The sequence below is a fragment of the Etheostoma spectabile genome, chromosome 5 (genome assembly GCF_008692095.1).
Source record: "Etheostoma spectabile isolate EspeVRDwgs_2016 chromosome 5, UIUC_Espe_1.0, whole genome shotgun sequence".
NCBI lineage: Eukaryota > Metazoa > Chordata > Actinopteri > Perciformes > Percidae > Etheostoma > Etheostoma spectabile.
This window is the reverse complement of record NC_045737.1, coordinates 29,961,790-29,984,214: the sequence shown is the minus strand read 5'-3', so window position 1 is coordinate 29,984,214 and position 22,425 is coordinate 29,961,790. Positions and strand designations below refer to the sequence as shown.

General features: G+C 42.5%; 1 protein-coding gene across 1 annotated transcript in view; it reads left to right on the top strand.

The window, feature by feature from the left end:
* The window catches only part of pdzd2 (PDZ domain containing 2), a 61,929-nt gene that overhangs the window by 28,382 nt on the left and 11,122 nt on the right, over positions 1–22,425 (top strand). The window contains 18 exon segments of the mRNA XM_032516005.1: positions 4,444–4,589; positions 6,025–6,157; positions 7,174–7,314; positions 9,437–9,536; positions 11,047–11,195; positions 13,052–13,171; positions 13,976–14,090; positions 14,218–14,291; positions 15,512–15,734; positions 16,819–16,936; positions 17,374–17,506; positions 18,367–18,454; positions 18,669–18,772; positions 19,401–19,566; positions 19,856–19,882; positions 19,885–20,241; positions 20,244–20,764; positions 21,043–21,187. Coding sequence (XP_032371896.1) covers positions 4,444–4,589; positions 6,025–6,157; positions 7,174–7,314; positions 9,437–9,536; positions 11,047–11,195; positions 13,052–13,171; positions 13,976–14,090; positions 14,218–14,291; positions 15,512–15,734; positions 16,819–16,936; positions 17,374–17,506; positions 18,367–18,454; positions 18,669–18,772; positions 19,401–19,566; positions 19,856–19,882; positions 19,885–20,241; positions 20,244–20,764; positions 21,043–21,187 — 2,860 coding nt within the window.

Here is a 22,425-nt window from a genome sequence, read left to right as displayed (position 1 = left end):
AATGGCTAACCTGGCTATAATGAAAACATTGAAAATCAGACTTGTGACGTCGTACCCAGCTTTGGCTTATGAGTTCTGAGGTAAATGGAACTCACTATAATGATTTATGCTTGTACCGATGCCTACGTAAGTGGCCTGCTCTTCTGTAAAGGTTTTATACTATTAATGCGTTGATCTCTTTAAGAGAATAGCAGAGCAGGTATGTGTGTGTGCTGGGGAGTGTGTGGTAGAGCGAGTGAGAGAGTGAGGGTGATTAGCTTTGGAGCGAGTGGTGACTCTAGAGTTATAGTGAGAGAAACACAGTGTCTCCCCTGGGCTTTCTGACCAGAGTGGGACTCTGTAGCAAGAAAAGTTAACCCTCTCTGTGATTTCATGTTGTTTATGAAGAAGGAGAAGCAGAAAATGAGTCGGAGGAAAAGCAACGCTACTAAGCTACGCCAAGTGGAGAAATCACTATTTTCTTCTCTCTTACCTCTTCAGCTGCAGAACCCTGACTAACAGTTGAACTCTGGGATTGAGCATATTGATTTTTAATTTATGGAGCTATGCGCCCCGCTCTCGCTCTCTAGTGCGTTTGTAAATAGTCACTATAGTTAGAGCGCACTCCGTCACAAACTGGACCAATAATTTGCAGCGTTGTTGAAATATATGTAAGGTAATTCGGCACGCCTCACTCTCATCAAGCACAGTGAAAGTGATACGTTTGTTAATTGTCATGCGGCCCATTGGGAAACCCCCCGGTGCTCCAGGTGACCAGTCTATTGTCCATAAAGCAAACACTTTAAGACAAAGGAACACACTTAAATATAGCTTCTAGGCCCTAGGAATGTTGTGCATTTATAAGTTTTCATGGTTTAAAATAATTGCAATAACTTCCGTTTGAGGAAACCCTTTTTTATATCCTCGTCTTTAATAAAGTCAATCCTTGACCCCAACGTTTCCAGCTCAGTTAATACTTGTATGGTAAAGAAGAAGAAACATAACTTTTATTTGGTCATTGTTGAATGTTCAAAGTAATTCAGAATGTTAGACTGGAGTCCATGCCAGAAATGGCAACCATAGATTAACCTAAAACAGCTGTGGGGTCAAAGGGGTCAAGCTTTCATGACTTGCAAAATAGCAATCCACTCAGTGTCCTGAATGATGAATATTGTGTTGATGAACCCAGAGAAACCCATTTCAGTACTGAGACCAGATCAGTGTAGAGCTCTGGAAACCAAATGACTTCTGGTTGGGAAAAAAAAACCAATCCTTTTCCAAATTAATGAGTTTTCATACTTGGAGTCTGTGGTGCAAGTCCAGCAGCCAGATGTTCAATGGTCCACAGATCTGTGTACAGATGTCTGAGAGGATAAACAGGATCACCACCCTGCACCACCTGGTCAGAGGAAACCAGAGTGATGGGAGAGTTGTTTACCATGCGTCAGAGGATTGAGATGGACAGCTGGCGTATCATCCCACCACATCTGGGGGATTGTAAATGAAGTATAATGTACATGTGTGTGCCCTAGATGATTGTGACCTCTTTTAAATAAATCATTTAAGGTCCTCACATCGTCTAAATGGCTGAATAAGCTGGGAACGCAGGCAGTGCAGTGGTTAAAGCGCCCATATTCTGCTCATTTTCAGGTTCCTAATTGTATTTCAAGGTTGTACTCACTCACTTGTTCACTTTACTTGTTTTAGCTCCACAGTGAGACATCTCCCTTCCATACTATTTTTGTTGGGAGCTGCACATGCTCAGTAGCTCGGTAAGATCCCATCTGCTAGATAACTCTTTCTCCAGTTTTGGTCAGTCCAAGGCAGGATTAGCTGGAAGACTTCTTCTAGACCAGGGCCACTTGTGGAATACCTGCACAACAGGGACAGGAAGTAGAACAGGGACAGGAAGTAGTTCTTTTTGAGATTATGGTCTACTAGTGGCTGTTGGAGCAGTGTTTTGCCATTGAGAATGAGCTCATAATAACAAAATGTTACAAATGTAGTTATTGAGATGAGGATGGACCGACCATCATCTGCTGATAAAATACAGAGTAAACCAAGGTTCAGTAGTTATAAAGAGATGCTGGCAATTTCCTGTTTTATTAGTATTTCATAATTACCACATAAGAAGATTTAACCCTCATGTTGTCCTCAGGTCAAATTGCCCCGTTTTCCTATATCAATGTTCTTTTTAATTCCCCAAAATAACATGATTGATTCCACACAACTCTCTTTGGCAAGTACACATCTCTACTTTCATTAATTTTGGGGTGTCTTACTTAATTTTATAGTATTTGGAGAAAAAAATTGAAGTGTATTTGAAATATTATTGAGTAAAAGTTGACATATTCCAGTCTGTGATTATCCATCAACATCCGTTCCTTTAATTTTAGCCGAAATAATTCCAAATTTCTGCTTTTCTAACTCAAACATTAGGTATAATTTTCTATAAATTAAGTTTATTGACCATAAATTCCAACAATAATTGTAAAACTAAAGTTAATAACTTAGTGTTATGTAGAGTTAATTGTAAAAAAAATAAAATAAATAAAAGCATCAAAAGTGTTGTAAACAGGGACAAAGACGTAAGAAAAAGTTAAAAACATTGATAAAAAGCGTCAACAAAAGACATTCACTTTTGACGGGAAGACAACACAAGGTTTAAGCACATGTATAAACAATAATATAATAATAGTAATCTTCATTTATATAGCATTTTGTTAAAACCCACGATACAAAACAACAGAAATATAACCGGCAAGTCATAAAATCCTCAGGTTTAAAAAACTACTTGGTGTATAAAAACAAGTAGGAAAAGGTAAGAGTAGGTAAAACAAGAAAATACAAGACAGTTCAAAAGTTTTTAAAACTCAAATAATTAGGGAAGGCTGTCCGATAAAAGTGTGTTTAAAGAAGGGACTTAAAGGAGAAGATGACTCAGCTGACCTGGTTTTCATTGGGCGGACTGTCCCAGGTCCTTGGGGCTCTGACTGCAAAACGCTGTCAACTTCAGTTTTCTGCATGAGGATCTCAAAGTACGTACCAGCCTCAGAAAGGAGGTCAGAGTCATGTCAGGGTCCATGAAGTTATTAAAGCCATCACTTACATCTTTAAAGTCCATTCTAAAACAAACAGGGAGCCAGTGTAAATCTGAATCCGAATCTGAAAAGGATTTATAAGTAAGGAACACAGGGAATATGCCTTGGCTGTTGGTGCATACTTATACTTAAACATTAATATGAAATAGACAAACTATAAATACAGAAAGAAATATATACAGTGGCTTGCAAAAGTTTACACGCCCAGGCTAAAGCTGATTAAAAAGAGGAATAAAAAAACCATCTTGGATTGATCTTAATGCCTTAATTAAAAAAAAAAGGAAAATCCAACCTTTAAGGACACCAACTTTCTTTGTGAATGAATAAATAAATATAAAAATAAAAATAAATAAATGTTCTTCCTTAAAATACAGGGGGCATATGTATACACCCCCCTATGTTAAAATACAGGGGGCATAAGTACACACCCCCCTATGTTAAAATACAGGGGGCATAAGTATACACCCCCCTATGTTAAAATACAGGGGGCATAAGTATACACCCCCCTATGTTAAAATACAGGGGCATAAGTATACAACCCCTATGTTAAAATACAGGGGCATAAGTATACACCCCCCTATGTTAAAATACAGGGGGCATAAGTATACACCCCCTATGTTAAAATACAGGGGGCATAAGTATACACCCCCCTATGTTAAAATACAGGGGCATAAGTATACACCCCCTATGTTAAAATACAGGAAGCATAAGTATACACCCCCTTATGTTAAATCCCCATAGAAGCAAAAAGAGTTTTATTATTAAAGGCCAGTTATTTCATGGATCAGGATACTATGCATTTTGATAAAGTTCCCTTGGCCTTTGGAATTAAAGTACCCCCCCCCCCCCCCCCCCCCTTACATCATCACATACCAAAAAGGTTGAGGGATGTGCAACAGTTCAGGATATGTAGAATGTGCAGAGGACAAGTACACAGTCCAGGATGTAGGATTAAGAGTCTGTCGGTGGGGGTCCAGGGCCTTGTTACAGCGAGGCTGACTGCAGAGGGGAAGGGTTCAAGGGTTCAGGTGAGAGGGCTTGGCTGATCTATTTCCTGCCCGCCTCAGCGTCTTGGAGGCGTACAGGTCCTGGAGAGACGGCAGATTGCAGAGTTCTGGACACCCTGGAGTCTATCAAGAGGAGCCATAATGACAACCCTCTGAATCAAACATCACTACCTAATCATGTTCACATATTAACATATTCACGGAAAGAGTCCATGCACTGCTTAAAGCCTCTTGCCTGCTCTCAAATGCCATAATCACGTAAAAAATCATATCAGCTTCATGATCCATGTATATTATTTGTATCTCTACAAAGGGATACATCGTTCGATGTGTGTTTGTTTTGTGCTCCTTTGCAGCCCAGAGAGGGCAGCCACATCTGGAAGATGCACATGGTGAAGGGCGAGGAGGGCCTGGGCATACAGATAACGGGGGGGCGTGGCTCCAGGCGCTCTCCGCACGGCATCATCATAACTCATGTAGAGAAGGAGGGCGCCATTCACAGGTACAGCTACTACTAACAAAGGCCAGGGAAATGTTCTTGCTCTGGCTTCTGGTTCTTGCTCTAACTCCCTAAATAATCTTTAGTACTATTACTATACTATATAATATTATCGAGGTTTACATTTTAGGGTACAAGCGGCCGAAATGGGTTTCCTCAGGAGGGTGGCTGGCATCTCCCTTAGAGATAGGGTGAGAAGCTCAGTCATCCGAGAGGAGCTCGGAGTAGAGCCGCTGCTCCTTCGCGTCGAAAGGAGCCAGTTGAGGTGGTTCGGGCATCTGGTAAGGATGCCTCCTGGGCGCCTCCCTAGGGAGGTGTTCCAGGCACGTCCAGCTGGGAGGAGGCCTCGGGGAAGACCCAGGACTAGGTGGAGAGATTATATCTCCAACCTGGCCTGGGAACGCCTCGGGATCCCCCAGTCGGAGCTGGTTGATGTGGCTCGGGAAAGGGAAGTTTGGGGTCCCCTACTGGAGCTGCTGCCCCCGCGACCCGATACCGGATAAGCGGATGAAGGTTTACATTTTATGAGGACCTCCCTACAGCACAATAATGATAATATGTGCTATTGGTTTAGTTATGAAGTGTTATTTTGTTTTTTTTTGTCAAATTTTTACCCAATCCCTCACCAAGAAGCTCATGTGTTCAGTCTGGTTGTAAATTTGTTTTTCGGATAGCTGAATTTCTCAAAATGTATTAACAGATATTTGGTGTGATTTTGTGTCAGTTTTGGATTTTTTTGTTGTTGCAATATTTGTAGTAGGCCTGCACGATTTATCGTTATTAAATCGCGATCTCAATTCACCCTGTTCACGATTTATTTTTTAAATAACTTTTTTTTAATGACTTCCATTCTCATTTAATTTTACGAGTTGACTGCATCACAAACTACTTTCCTATGTGAGTTATGAACATAGACTGTATAAAATAGATTTTAATGCTCTCCCTTCTCTTCATTGAAGCCTCTGTGTTTCAGGCTTGTGGGGATGAGTAATGTACTATAGGTGCCAAAACAAATCTATATTTGGTACTGCCAATTTGTTTTGTTTTGTCATGGTTCATGTGTGAAATAAGCATTACACTTCGTGAGAAGAACATGGTGTCAGAGAATCTTGATATCAATTCTAAGCTAAAGAATTGTGATTCATATTTTTCCCCGAATTGTGCAGGCCTAATTTGTAGTACTACCCAACAAACCTGGAATATGTATGCCATGATTGTCTTCTCACTATGTATTTGTTTTTTAATGCTTGTCCAGATACAGGTTCCATTTTTTGAAAATAATTTTTTTTATTTGGGTATTATAAAGATTGAAAGTGGCGGATACAATATGTGACATCTGACATGACGGACGTGTTGATGGATAGTTGTCTGTGTGTAGTTGTGTTTGTGTGTAAATGTACAGTATGAGCAAATCTTAATGTGTATGTGTGTGTCGCAGGGACGGTCGTCTTCAGGCTGGGGATGAGTTGCTGATGATTAACGGTCAGTCTCTGGTGGGTCTCACTCACCAGGAGGCTGTTAACATCCTCCGCTCCACTTCTGGTCTGGTCCAGCTGGTGGTGGCCAGCAGGGTCAGTACACACACACACACACACACACACACACACACACACACACACACACACATATATGTGGCTTCTTCAAAATACATATTACCATAGCCCTAAGGTGCAAAGTTCAGAACAGTGGACACAACACAAATAGGAGAGAGTGGAAAAGAAGCTGAGTAGCCTCCTCTTGGTAAGATGCCAATTTTTTTTTTTCACTCTTGTACAACTTTTTGCACTCTTGTACAAAATACAGGAAGAATTTTAGGAAGCTGAAAAGCTGCACCCAAGTGCAGAGAACCTGCTACATGTGCAATTTCAGACTCAAAGTAATTGTAGATATGCAGCAGTCCCTGCCTGGGGGGGTGGGGTCAGTGGAAATCTCCAGACAGCTCCAGAATCAGCACCCTGGGGTGGACAGCGGTCAGGACAGTACTGGACTCACTGAAGACAGACACAAACACACATCCTTATCTCTTAAAGGTGCAGTAAGTGGTGATTTTGGGCAAAGATTGTTGCTATTTGAACTCATCTGCCTCCGCCTTCAGAAGCTCCTCCACCAAGTTAACAACTGGCTGACACATTCAGATGCTGACTCCCCCCCCCCCTCCTGCCCTTACCATCAAGTGTTGCTGCCTGTTGCTGATTGACTGGAACAGTGTTTTGTGGCTCATGCACTCCCTTCTGTTTGGTGGTAATGATACACAGCAATGGCTGTGTAGATAGAAAACAGATTATTTTCTCAGTGCAGACCAAAAGCTAGGTGACCGGGAGGAGATATTCACTGAATGAAACAAAAAGTTTATTGGATTCACATTACTTACTATACCTTTTTAAAAAGGGAAAATAATTTGACTTTTTCATTCTACACAGTGTGAAGCCCACATAGAAGCTCCTGCTGTAACATGATCCAGTGTAAATGCTTCTGGCAACACAAACCTAACCATGTGTTTTTTACAGAACATCGTATACCAAGTACACATAACTGAAAATAACACCCACACACTAATTCACAGTAACTCTCTGTCTGTGCCCTGCAGGAGGAGTCAGATGTGGGTTTTGAGCGATTCCCATCCACCAGTCTGCCGGATCTGGTCAGCACCTGCAACTCCTTGTCCTCCCTGTCTCAGATGGCCCCCTCTCGCTCTCCCCAGACCTCCAACTCCAGCAACCCCTACCTGGTACACACAGATAATATGATAACACTGTATAATAATGGTACATGAGTTATCATGAATTCATATACGAACAAGCATAAATTCATTCATGTACTACTTCATGAACTATCAGTAATGTAGACATCATTAGTAAATCAGAAATCATGATTATTCATATACCTTAATTGGTGCATTAATTAACATATTGTTCCTACATGCTACATAACTCCTGTCTACACAGCAGCAGGTCATGTAGACCAGACTCTAACTCCAGTCTACACAGCAGCAGGTCATGTAGACCAGACTCTAACTCCAGTTTACACAGCAGCAGGTCATGTAGACCAGACTCTAACTCCAGTTTACACAGCAGCAGGTCATGTAGACCAGACTCCAACTCCAGTCTACACAGCAGCAGGTCATGTAGACCAGACTCTAACTCCAGTCTACTCAGCAGCAGTTCATGTAGACCAGACTCTAACTCCAGTCTACACAGCAGCAGGTCATGTAGACCAGACTCTAACACCAGTCTACTCAGCAGCAGGTCATGTAGACCAGACTCTAACTCCAGTCTACACAGCAGCAGTTCATATAGACCAGACCCCAACTCCAGTCTACACAGCAGCAGGTCATGTAGACCAGACTCTAACTCCAGTTTACACAGCAGCAGGTCATGTAGACCAGACTCCAACTCCAGTCTACACAGCAGCAGTTCATGTAGACCAGACTCTAACTCAAGTCTACACAGCAGCAGGTCATGTAGACCAGACTCTAACTCCAGTCTACTCAGCAGCAGTTCATGTAGACCAGACTCTAACTCCAGTCTACACAGCAGCAGGTCATGTAGACCAGACTCTAACACCAGTCTACTCAGCAGCAGGTCATGTAGACCAGACTCTAACTCCAGTCTACACAGCAGCAGTTCATATAGACCAGACCCCAACTCCAGTCTACACAGCAGCAGGTCATGTAGACCAGACTCTAACTCCAGTTTACACAGCAGCAGGTCATGTAGACCAGACTCCAACCCAGTCTACACAGCAGCAGTTCATGTAGACCAGACTCTAACTCAAGTCTACACAGCAGCAGGTCATGTAGACCAGACTCTAACTCCAGTCTACTCAGCAGCAGTTCATGTAGACCAGACTCTAACTCAAGTCTACTCAGCAGCAGGTCATGTAGACCAGACTCTAACTCCAGTCTACTCAGCAGCAGTTCATGTAGACCAGACTCTAACTCCAGTCTACACAGCAGCAGTTCATGTCGACCAGACTCTAACTCCAGTCTACACAGCAGCAGTTCATGTAGACCAGACTCTAACTCCAGTCTACACAGCAGCAGTTCATGTAGACCAGACTCTAACTCCAGTCCACACAGCAGCAGGTCATGTAGACCAGACTCTAACACCAGTCTACTCAGCAGCAGGTCATGTAGACCAGACTCTAACTCCAGTCTACACAGCAGCAGTTCATGTAGACCAGACTCTAACTCCAGTCTACACATCAGCAGGTCATGTAGACCAGACTCCAACCCAGTCTACACAGCAGCAGTTCATGTAGACCAGACTCTAACTCCAGTCTACACAGCAGCAGTTCATGTAGACCAGACTCTAACTCCAGTCTACACAGCAGCAGGTCATGTAGACCAGACTCTAGTTCTTTTTTTATCGCTTGAACACAGTTTTCAGAACTCTACACATTTATCCCATGACTATAACCACAACATGCACAACACTGTGGACCCACAGCACTCTGTTCCGATGCTAACACACTGCTGTCACAACCTCACACTCAGACAGAATAGATCTCAGCCTGGTGCCTATCAAACTCTGCTGATTGTAATTTTAGCTGAAAGCTTAAGCAGGTGTCTTTTTTTAGACTAGTTAGTGAACATATACAGGTTTTATATAGATACCATAGAGAATATTCCTCTTTTTAATCACCTTTATTATGGGTGTTTAAACTTATTCAAGCCACTGTATACAATATACATACAGTATATGCAGTGTGTACACAACATAAGGAGAATGGCATTAAACAGTGGTAATGTATTCATGAAAATAAAATTAATATTATTGTGTGGTTTAAATGTGGAAGTACAGATGTCAGGCAGTCCAGCTGAACGTCCCTGTGTTTTTTTGTCCTTACAGTTGACTAACTTGGAGAAACTAGAAGGACAAAGTCCGGTAGAGGCCCCCAAAGGATCCTGCGCCAGCCCCACACCTATGAAGAACTGCAGTCGATCCCAGGGTTGGTCTTACATTAACAGAAGATTTTTTTTATTTGTAGACTTTTTAGAACCAGCTTGGGCTGAAAAGAAAGATGGCTTTGGGTCGATGATTCTCTGTGTGGAAGGGACATTTGCTGCTTATTTATTCATTTATTTATTTTTCTGTGGCAGCACTTTGGTTTTATGTGTGAAGGTGTAGTTCAAGTTGGACAACCGTGTTATGGCTGCTGTTAGATGTTTTCTTTTGTTCTTTATTTTATGCAGAGTATGTTGTGTGTGGACATTGGGACAGGAAGCTGTGGATGAAATATCTTTTGTATTGGTGTCATGTAATTCCATGTGGGATGGACCACTAAGTACTATACACATTAACTAAAAATATCATAGCGTAACACTGAAATGGTTGCAACATCAGCTTTTTTTACAGTATAATCATAACAACTACTTAATCCGGCAAAGTTGCATAATGTAATGTTGATATCTGGGTGATATCTGGGTATCAAGACCAGAAATGATGGAGAAGACTGCACACATGACAAGTCCAATACAATTAGATTAAATGCAGCTTTCTTCAATTATTGAACAAGGAAGGTAACCGTGGGTACACACACACACACACAGGTGTGTACCCAAAGTTTCTCTCTGAACGTCAGACTAACTGCGTTCCCATAGTCTTCTTGTCCTGCACCGGTCTGTTTATCTATTTCAGTTGATCTATTTCTGGGAAACATGGTTACCTTCTACTAGTTTTACACATTCCAAACTATTCTCAGCTGTGGGATTGAGTTGGTTCTAACTAAGCAGGTGCCACCTGCTCATCAGATAAACTAGAGACACAGAGCTGCACTTTTTAATTCATTAACTTTTTTGGTTATCTGTAAAAAAATAAACACTGATGCAGATAATCTGCATTTTTCCAAATATCAGCTCTGATAATCGTCCAGGGACGATATTTGGTTGATCCCTATTAGACAATGTGAAAGAGTTTCTTTGCAATTTTTGACCTGGACGTCCCCCTACCTGCAGAGGGGGAAATGCCAGAGCAGGGGGAATGAGGGGGGGAAACACCAGAGCATGGGGAATGAGAAGGAGAAACGACAGAGCAGGGGGAATGAGAGGGGAAAAGACGCCAGAGCAGGGGGAATGAGAAAGGGAAATACTAGAGCAGGTGGAATGAGAGGGAGAAATGACAGAGCAGGGGGTATGAGAGGGGGAAACGACAGAGCAGGGAGAATGAGAGGGAAGAAAGACAGTGCAGGTGGAATGAGAGGGGAGAACACCAGAGCAGGGGGAATGAGAAGGGGAAACACCAGAGCAGGGGGAATAAGAGGGGGAGACACCAGAGCAGGGGGAATGAGAGGGGGAGACACCAGAGCAGGGGGAATGAGCAAAAGACATTTGTTTCCAACCAAAACGTAGCAATGTAAATATAGCCCAAGTGATTAAGTATAAAATAAAGAGAGAATAGAGTAAAAAAGTGGAACCACTGCTTCTCTGCAGAGGAATGAAATGATTTCTTTCCTTGCTCAGGGGGAAACAGTCGCCTGGAGTCAGTGGGCGAGGACGATGAGCTGTTTGTGGAGAATGGTGTGAGCAGCGGGGACGTGGTGGAGAAGCCTCTGCCCGGCCGACGTAAACACTCCTTACCTCATCAACTAGATACTGCTGGACTGAGACAGGTCAGTGAATGCCTCACCACATTCTTCCTCTGTTAAGAGATCTATGCAATCTGGCAAAGTTGCATAATGTAATGTTGATATCTGGGTGATATCTGGATATCAAGACCAGAAATGATGGAGAAGACTGCACACATGACAAGTCCAATACATTTAGATTAAATGCAGCTTTCTTCAATTATTGAACAAGGAAGATAATCGTGGGTACACACACACACACAGGTGTGAACCCAAAGTGTCTCTCTGAACATCAGACTAACTGCGTTCCCATAGTCTTCTTGTCCTGCACCGGTCTGTTGATCTACATAAAGAGCAGATACCCCGTCCCCTGAATTATATATTTTTTATCATGACATAATATAGAAGACAGATGAGTTGGGCTTTAAAAGGCAATGTTAGTACAAATTATGACACATCCAGTTCTTGCATTAAGTGTGGCACAATGAAAGGATCAAAAGAAGAGATGGAAAAGGAAACTGAAAACTCCAGTCTCTACGGATGACCTGCTCGGTACTTGAAGCCTCTATAGAAAATAAGCAGCATAAAAAGATAGAGGCCGATGGATATACACGCAAGCAGTGTGGTAGGTACTCTATTTCAATGACCCCCCACCCCAGACACACACTTACACAGATCCAGATCAAAGCCTGGTTGCTTACTATGTCCTGACTGCCATGACAACAATGACAAGGAGAGCTGCACTCACTGCTGTATTAATGAAAGCTTCATTGAGAAAATCTGAATCTGAAAAGATGTATTGCCAGGTAAGAAGCACTTACCAAGAATTGGCTTTGGACAAGAAAATGAAATCAAAGAGGACAACATTAAGCCTCTCACTGGCTGTGGTTATTCAATTCAATTTTATTTATGGCGTCAAATCATAACAAGATTTATCTCAAGACCCTTTACAGATAGAGTAGGTCTAGACCACACTATAATTTACAAAGACCCAGAAATTGTAGTAATTCCCCCAAGAGCAAGCATTTAGTGCAACAGTGGCGAGGAAAACCTCCCTTTTAGGAAGAAACCTCGGACAGACCCAGACTCTTGGTGGGCGGTGTCTGATGGTGCCGATTGGGGGGGGTGGAGGGGTGATGAAAAGGGGGCATAGCACGCCGTATTAGGGCGTATCAGGACATAGCAGGGCATCATAGGGCGTACCAGGGCGTATTAGGGCATAGCAGGGCACTGCACGGCGTAGCAGGGCGTCATAGGGCATAGCACGGCGTAGTAGGGCATAGCACGGCGTAGTAGGGCATAGCAGGGCGTAGTAGGGCATAGTAGGGCATAGCAGGGCATAGTAGGGCATAGCAGGGTGTAGCAGGGCGTAGTAGGGCATAGCAGGGCGTAGCAGGGCATAGTAGGGTATAGCAGGGTGTAGCAGGGCGTAGTAGGGCATAGCAGGGCGTAGCAGGGCGCCGAGCGGGACCTCAGCAACAGCTGCAACCATGATTTAGGTGCCACCCTAATCCAAGGAAAACTGCGAGGCAAGAAAACATACAGACTCCCAGGAGCAAGCTCCCTGCAGATAAATTATTAACAAGCATTTTGGGATATAAATGCACACATTGTGGAGAGAGAGAGGAGAGAGGAGTGTGTCAAAGGAAGTCCCCCGGCAGTCTAAAACTACTGTATATCCCTACAGACCCTGCAGAGCGGGGTTAAGTCATCAATTAACACAATTTGTACCAGAGGCTACAGCATCTGCACTACAGGGGAAAAGACAGGAACACACAGTATAATAATACAAAAACACAGTGAAGAGAGAACAATCTCATCACTGTACAGTATACATAACTATGTTGTTTCTACCAGATTTGAATGACTGTTTTTGGTTTTGTAATAATATCCCTTTTTAGGAATATCAGATCATTAAGAAATCAGCCCGCTCCCTGAGCACCATTCAAGTGGAGTCTCCATGGCGACTGGCACAGCCGTCCATTATCTCCAGTATAGTGCTGATGAAAGGCCAGGGCAAGGTGAGTGCACTCCTCTGACATGTACACTACAGTATGCATGGATAAAGCTCAGAGAATCTACTCCAAGTACTACATGTAGTATATCTGTGTATATCTGTGCAACAAAGGTTAGTGCATCTTGTCTGTGCTTGTGCTTTTCTTTTTTTGCCAGATTGTTATTTGAATACCCTTTTTTATATCGGAATTTACATCGTTACATAAGGGCTCATTCAGCATTTTAATCTCATAGAAATTTAGTTTTAGCAATGAATTCTTTTTATTTTAAATCCAATATGTGATGCGCACATATTACATATTTCTTTTCTACATACAGACTGCATTGTATATCTCAAACTGTGTGTTTTTGCAGAGGAAGAAACAGGAGTGTGTGTATGTGTGTATGTGGGGGTGGGGGGTGCGTGCGTGCGTACAACCACAGTCTGGTTCTAATGTATACTGGCGTGATCTAATAACTTCTACTATAATCATGTGTTTGCTTTGTAATTACATAGTGGTAAAATGCTTTGCTTACCAAATATAACCTGCAGCATCATATTATTGCCAAAAAAAGATTCATATTGTCATGCCTTTAATTTTGCATACTTATGAACATAACAGTTGGTAACATACTTTTGTGGCATTTTTGCCTTTTGATTATGTCGTATGCAGCTTACCATTCAGCTTTCTACATCTGTTCTTTGTTATCCCCTTCTCTCTCGTGTCACCACTATAAATCAAAATGCCAAAAATAATATTCTTACAAACCAGTGAACACTGACGACTGTGTCTTTGTAAGTAACATTCATGGGGATCTGACTTTCACAGGGCCTAGGATTCAGTATTGTCGGTGGGCAGGACTCTGCACGTGGTCAGATGGGGATTTTTGTCAAAACCATTTTCCCTCATGGAGCTGCAGCAGCTGATGGACGGCTGAAAGAGGGTAACCATTCCTTTTCATTCTGTGGTGCTGAATCGAGAATTTAGAGGACAGTAAAGTGTATGCTATGAGCGAAACGGTGATCTACTCTCGCACCCATCTCAGGCTAATTGTATGCTTCTCTGTGTAGGAGATGAGATTCTGGAAGTGAATGGAGAGTCTCTCCAAGGACTCACACACCAACAGGCCATCCAGACCTTCAAGGTGCCCTGCATGATTACAGCGGCATGATCACAATCTAACAGTGTTAAATCAGACATGAAAAGCCAAAGAAAGTCAAATTTTTACATTTTCTACAATGTTTGTGAAGAAAGGTTTCCTTTCAGACAAAAGAATGGCTTTAAATCATTTATTTTACTGTCTTTTTATGCTCCCAAGGCTAGCAAGTAAACTGACTTGATCACAGACCAATGATTTGTTAAAGGGGAATTTCAGTGTTTTCCCATCCATTGGTATCTTATGAATACAATTGAAATCTTTGAAATTGGTCCAGTAAAGAGTGGCAGCTACAAACCGGGCTGCGCTGTACCTGTCAATTTCATCCACTCGTTTTTTGCCACTGACAGACTCAGATTATTATTCTGATATTACTATAGGTCAACATTATGGAAAGGATCCCTACATAGGTGGAACTTTTTTTTTAAAGAGTAAGATCCTTTTTGATTAACCAGAAACAGACCCAAAATCTACATCGCCAAACCCACCAGACCCCATGTAAATAATCAGTACTTTTAGCGTGTATAGAGACAGCATATTTCCACATCTAAATGGGTGAAGAAGTTTGAAGAGTGAAGAGTTTATTTCAACCACACCAGAGTGGTGATTGATGGAACAGTGGAAGGACAAACCAAGAAGGCTTTTAGTAGTTATATTTTGATTTTGTTGACTTTGAAGGCAGCGCATTTAACGATAATAGGATTAGTGTTTATTTACATGGAGTCTGGTGGGTTTGGGTATGTTAAACAAAAAAGATTATCTCTGTATGGATCCTTTCCATAATGTTGTCTGACACTTAATTAATCTGAGCCTGTGCACAGGTTAAGCGGTAAAAATATAACTTTTAGTGGACACTAATCGAATGCCCGCATTTGCCCATTAACGTTTCATTGAGGCTTGTTTGGCTGCAGCGGTCTTGCCTGATATTGGACCAATTTGAAATATTGTTCAGTCACATCAGTCACTTAAAACATAACTCTCACCAAAATGCAACTTAGGGACTTTTTGTTAATGCACTTGACTCAAACTTTCATTTAAAAGCATAACTAGGACCGAATAGACACTTTTCAGATTTACTGTATTCTCGTTTTGGGCGAGCGGAAAAAAATATATTTTTGTAATTGTTTGAAGCTCAGTCAGCAAGCAAAAGTTAAAACAAGTTTCATCTCTACTTCCATAATGCTGAACCTCATATTTTCTTCCGACAGCAACTGAAAAAAGGTGTAGTGACACTAACAATCCGGACCCGTCTGCGCAGTCCCAGCCTGACGCCCTGCCCAACCCCCACCCTGCTCAGCCGCTCCAGCTCACCCAACTCCAACACCAGCGGGGGAACACCCGTCCCCTCAGGGTTTGAAGAGGCTGACAGCCACAAGGGCCCCGGGCCGGGTCCAAAAGACTGCATCATCATGGAGGTCACACTTAACAAAGGTTGATGGAGAACCCCCCCCAAACACATTTAGACACCACCCTTTGGTTTTCATTTCCTGATAGGAGATCTCCTGATGGGGTCTTGGTCTGACACTTAGAAGCAGAGTACATTTGCATCATATTGTTTTCGATATATACTTTATTCATAGATCAAAGTAAAAACAAACTTTACCACCAAGGACACACAGAATATGATGCCGAAATACACAGATTTTTTACAGATTTTTCACAAATTTTAAATGAATTTAAAAATAATTTTAAAAAAGTCTAAATGTTAGTACATAGCTAACCAAGAGCAGAAAAACAATCTGCTAAATTGTGCAGATTAAGGCGACCTCTACTCCCCCAATAAGAGCGTGCGCCCCATGTAGGCTGAGTCCTTTGCAGCGGCCCGGGTTCAAATCCGACCCTTTGCTGCGCGTCGTCCCCGATCTCTTTCCCACCTTTCCCTCCTCCCGATCCACTGTCACTATCAAATAAAAGGGATATGCGCCAAAAATAACCTTTCAAAAATAGGAAATTCTGCAAATTTATCATTTTGTATTACTGCTGAAACCTGCAAAATAAAAAAATCAGCCGACTCCGCCCCGAGCAAACAGCTCATATCGATCAGAGACGTAAAGACTGGGGACGGCTGAAAAACACTGAGACTGGGTGATCAGGTCTGGCTCAAAGTCAGCGATCCAGTTGATCCTGAAGGTGTCGGACGGCGTGCAGTCAAGTTCTTCCATACCACACTAAGAAATAATTTCTGTATGGAGCTGGGTTTGTGTTTGGGAGCATCAGCATGTTAAAAGAGAATCAACACAGCTGGATGAACACTATTGTCTAAAATATCATTGTAAGATGTAGAATGGAGATTTCTCTTCTTTGCAACTAAGGGGCTTAGACCAGGAAACACGGACCCAGACCAAAACTAAAGTAACGGGACAGCATGTCTTCCTACTTTCCTTGAAGGCATTCTGCGACTGCTATAATATCTCCTTTTGAATTGGCCTACATATTTGGGCTAGCTGTGATACTTGTGCTTTTTGTGCAGTGATGGCTAACTTGTTTTCTCATAGTAAATGTTGATTTTCTTCAGAGCCTGGTGTTGGTCTTGGGATTGGAGTTTGCTGTTTGACCCTGGAGAACTCTGCTCCTGGCATCTACATCCACAGCCTGGCGCTGGGATCTGTGGCCAAGATGGACGGCAGGCTCAGGTAAAAACCTTAGGTCCCCTTTGAGTTGGACTGATGGACGCAGGTGAAGCTAATCTGTAGCAGCACTGATGCAAATACACCAAATGAGCCCTTTCATATGAGCTCATTGACTGAAAAGTGTGGTCATTAGTCATTTATTGTTCATAAAATGTAACATTACTGCTCTAATCCATACAGCCTCTTTCTTTCTTTGTTAGTTTTGTTGTTACATTATATAGTAATATGTATGTGTTATATGTTCCTGTATTTATTGTTTGTTTATTTCATAATCATTTTTAAATGTGTTTAATGCCTGCACCAAACCTAAGCAAATTTCTAGTTTCTTACCTGGCAATAAATCTTGTTTTCTGATTTCTTATTCATACTGTACTTGTAAATGTGTGTTTAAGTGTGCACAAAAAGAGGTACTTGAATGTGTGTTGTGCTCCTCCGTGCAGCCGTGGAGATCAGATCCTGGAGGTGGACTCGGTCAGTCTGCGTCATGCTGCTCTCAGCGAGGCCTACGCCATCCTCAGTGAATGTGGTCCCGGACCGGTCAGTCTCATCATCAGCCGGCATCCAAACCCCAAGGTGAGAGCGAGTCTGTCTCCGGTTATATAGATTGATCTAGGGCTGGGCAATATATCCATCTATTTGGATATATGAGGCTAGATATTGTCTTAAAGCAACACCAAAGATTGTTTTGTACCTTAAAATAAGGTTTCCAAAATGGTTTCAGTGGCTCATCAACTCATAACAGGATGAACGGCACTCCTGCGTTCCCTTTGTGGTCCTCTGTAAGCGCACTATGCAAGTTTACCAGATCGGGTAGGGGATCTGTAGTTCCAGTGAGACATAATGAGACTTAATGGGACAATTCTGCTTCCAACCTGTAGGGGGACCAAAGAGGAAAATTGCTTTGGTGTTGCTTTAAAGTTTGGATATTGTAATATCATGATATAACACAAGTCTTTTCCTGGTTATAAAAGTAATGTCATTTTCTGAACTAACCAGACTAACTATGTCTTTACTAGTGCATTTTCCCAGAGTCATTGTGTCTACATCATAGATAATGACCTATACTGCCAGTCACCATGGGGGTAATTGGTCAAAGTCAAAGTCTGAGCCGGTCATAGAGATTTCTTTCACTTTGTTTAAGATTCTCCTGAATGACGAATACAAAAATAGAACTTCATTTCACAGCCCACACTGATTGTCACATTGTGTGTTGGGCACAGTCCCTCGTAATATCAGAAAAAACATTTCAGATGCTCACATGCACTTCATTTGAAGCACACTGTTGCCTTTAAAGGGTTTTTGTTCCAAGAGTGTTGGCCATATTTGCAGAAGACGTCACAGGAACTAAGACACAACCTCTCATCTGTCACCGCGTGTCAACATACAGTACATACAGTATGTCTAATACAATGTCATCTCCTTGTCATCCTCAGGTATCAGAACAGGAGATGGATCACATGATCTCTCGATCCACACACAGGGACAAAATGAGCAAAAACAGACAATCATCTCACTCCCAAGGTCTGATACCTACAGTGACATTTGTCTTCTCCTCTTCTTGTATCGTCTTGTATTTTCTCCACATGTAATGAAGAAACATTCTAGCTCCATAGAAAACGCCTGTAGATATTTTACAGAGGAAGTTTGACATCTAAGGGTTAAAGGGTTAAAGTTCTGAAGCATGGCTCAGGTGCTCTGGGTATCTCATCCCATCTGTGATCATTGTAACCTGTAGGTGTGTCCTGTAAGAGCCCCTCCCCAGCGATGAAGGACAGGCAGGGAGACGGCTCCCCCACTCTCAGCTGGACCATGAAGAGATTCCTTGAGCCTGCCAGTAGAGTACGTCTTCATTCAATATTCATGTATTAGTTTGTGCAGTACACACACATTGCTAGGTTCAATTTCATTCTTCTCTAACCTGCAGTTTTTATGGAAAAATAACATTTTGTTACATTTGCCCAAAACTATAATCTGTGAAAATCATGTTCCTCTGCCTGCTCCTGGTGCTGCCAACGGCTGCTTTAGGATTTGCTAGTCTTGACTTGAGACTTGCTAGTCTTGACTGGGACTTGCTAGTCTTGACTTGTGACTTGTTATCTACTTGACTGCTAGTTGGACTTGGCTTGTAGTCTTGACTTGGACTATCTTGTGAGCTAGTCTTGACTTGGGACTTGTCTTACTTGGACTGCATCTTGACTTGGGACTTGCTAGTCTTGACTTGGGACCTGTTAGTCTTGACTTGGGACTTCAGTGCAGAGACTTGAGATTTGCAAAACAGTGACTTGGTCCCATCTCTGCTGCATATTTTAAGTTTGGCAGTTCATTTTCATTGGCTGTTTGTCCACAAATGTACGTTTACATGGCTTATTGTGGAGAACCACTGCACTTAAACTTGTGTATGGTGTGGTTGTGTTTTTCATCCTCCTTTCCCTTGATTTGTTCTTCTTTCATGTTCCCACTTCTGTAGCAGGGGTCTCTGAGCTCAGAGACGGAGTTGTCTCAGTACTTCTCCCAGGACTCTTCCAACCACTCCTTCTTGTCTGAATCCATTCTGGGGGGCTCCAACAGTGATGAGGCGCTCCACCAGCAGAGCTGCAATACTTCCATGGATGACAACTCATCACAGCCACCTGGTAACAAATTCACCCATTTAAATACCATGGAATGCAAATAACATCAATATGGTAAATCTCAAAATGGGCACCGATCCAAATTTAATGTGTTTCAGAAATCCAATTCTAAGACTGAGTTAACTGTCCTCGACTAGGGTCTACTCTTAATGTAATTTAAACCCCCATCTGGGACTAGGGCCCACAATTTAAAAAAGAAGCTTTAACGCTTTGTGGCACCGTGTCATATTTGTATATTTTATTTGTCAATTTATTACCCTGATCATTTTTGTAACCTGCGCCTTATTTTCAGCATTTACCTCTGTAACAGAAGGGCGAGTCACCCGCAAGACAAGACCCCTGTTCCTCTCCTTCCCCATGCAGAGGCAGTCTGCCAGCCCATCGCTGTCTCCAGCCCCACCTCTGTTCGAAGCCCACTGCTCCGTCAGCGCCGCCTCATGTGCTTCGAGGACGAGCTCAGCGAGGGCGAGAACTCCGACAACGCTAGGAACACCCCAACAAAATCTGACTGTGTCAACTTCAGTGATGCCCAAGCATCCGAAATGTCCAAAAGTGGTTCAGCAGTTGTGAGTGCTGCATCGTCGTTGGATATAAATGGAAACCGTGACGATGGCAGGGATTTGCAGAGGTGTGGAAGCGACGATGTGACGACACCACTCTATGGTAGCTTCTCACAGTGTGGGAAGGTATAACCAATAAGTCTGAGGCACCTGGGTCAAATTCACCCTTCATGCCTATTCGCAACGCAGGAGGGGCAAGCAGTATGGGCTCCGGGCCCAGTAATTTGGCCATCAATAGTGACAACTATACTAATCAAGATGATTGCCAGTTGGAGACAAAGCGCTCCCCAAAGCTTGAGCATAAAGCAGTGACACGGGTCAAAAGTATGATGAGCATTGAAGCACCAAACTTGCCCCAGCAGCAAAAGCCCAAAGTGGATGAGCCTTCTCCAAGCTCTGGGCCATATCAGTCCCCTTCCCATGTCACACCGGGTGGGAGAAACCCCAAGTCTGCGGGTGGGTTGGTACCCCATCAGCACTGTAAGAAGGGCGATGCAAGTGAGCTTGTGGGTGTTTGCACCATCGACACTGTGACCCTGAAGAGAAGCGAGGACGAGTGCTTTGGTCTCGACCTGGAGATTATGTCGTCCCCTCTGAAAGTTGTCGTTGCTGGGCTGAAGCCTGGAGGTGCAGCAGAAAAGGTATGTCTGATCGGTTTCATCCTTAAATCAACCTAATATCAATTCAGATCAAATGTATTTATAATGTCAAATCACAACAGAGTAGGTCTAGAACACACTCTAACTTACAAAGACCCAAAAATTCCGACAGTGAATGGATACTTCAGATTTGATGAAAAACCTCTCTGAGTTATATAAAGAAAGAAATCATTTGACATTTTATGGTATTTGTGGCTTGAGATTCTGTCGCTCAGGGAAAAGCTCAATTTGATCTCTTCTTTGTTTAATTGAACATCTAGGAATCTACCGGCAAGCTGTGTCGTGGAGATGAGATTGTAAAAATTGGAGAAAAGTCTGTGCGCTCGTCTTCTTACGAGGAAATCTGTGAGCTCATGTACAACCTTCCCATTACATTGTCCTTGGAAATCAAGAGACCAGTTTCAGGTAGGACCTTGGCTTGATGATGATGAATGATTTCTTATTATTTTTGAGGTATAGGTCATTCAGCATCAGTGTGATCCCGTTGTTCATTAACCTTAAGACTCCACATTAGATCTTTTTAAGTAGCAGGTTCCTGATGCAGAGACAGAGGCCCTGTTCACACCTGGCATAGTCTGCCAGACCTTCCTCAACAGTGCTGCGGAGGAAGGTCTTGCCGCTAACCGCTGCAAAATAGTCTCAGGAAGGAACTGGTTTTGGTTAAACGTTTACGTTTAAAAGTTAGATAGAGATAGATAGATAGATAGATAGATATTTATTGATCTCAATAAAATGGGAAATTAGAGTGTTACAGCAGCAAAATCAGTCACACAGCACAGAATACAAATGAAATACTAGGATACAATATACATACATAAAATATGCATGAAATAATAATAGGAATAAAATACAAGAACAAATATTTGAATATATATAAGTCAGGAACACAAAAATGTGCAACTGCTTAAATAGTATGATAAATATGTAAATAAACCAATTGTGCAGTTTGCCCTTAGTGCAGTATTGTGTTTTAGTATGCAACAGAAACTCCGATTGGACAGATAGTCTAGCTAGCTGTCTGGATTTACCCTGCAGAGATCTGAGGACCAGGTAACCATAGTCCTCAGATTGGACAGATAGTCTAGCTAGCTGTCTGGATTTACCCTGCAGAGATCTGAGGACCAGGTAACCATAGTCCTCAGATTGGACAGATAGTCTAGCTAGCTGTCTGGATTCACCCTGCAAAGATCTGAGGACCAGGTAACCATAGTCCTCAGAAATCCACCAGAGGTTAGAACGCCAACACAGAGACAGAGGACGGGGACGTACAATGAGGGACATACGGCGGAATTTCCAGCGGCACCTGAACAATCCCGGAAATTAAATCGTCGATACAGACTACACGTCAACAGCTCTAAGTACAGGTGTGAACACACCCACATTAAGTTTGGATCGCTCGGACCACATGTGGAGGTTGTTTGGTCCACATTCTTATGGCAGAGTGGACACATATGTGTTCTAGGCCACATATGGACAACCTACTCAACTACGAAACTACACACTCATTTGCTGTCTTCGTCCCAGCTATACATAGCTCTGTATTTTTTTGTGTTTTTTTGTATTTTTAAACGTTAGTATTTTAAAAAAAAATTTATTTCTCATGTCACAGAAACCACTGCGAGTGAATCTTCTGTGTTGGATGT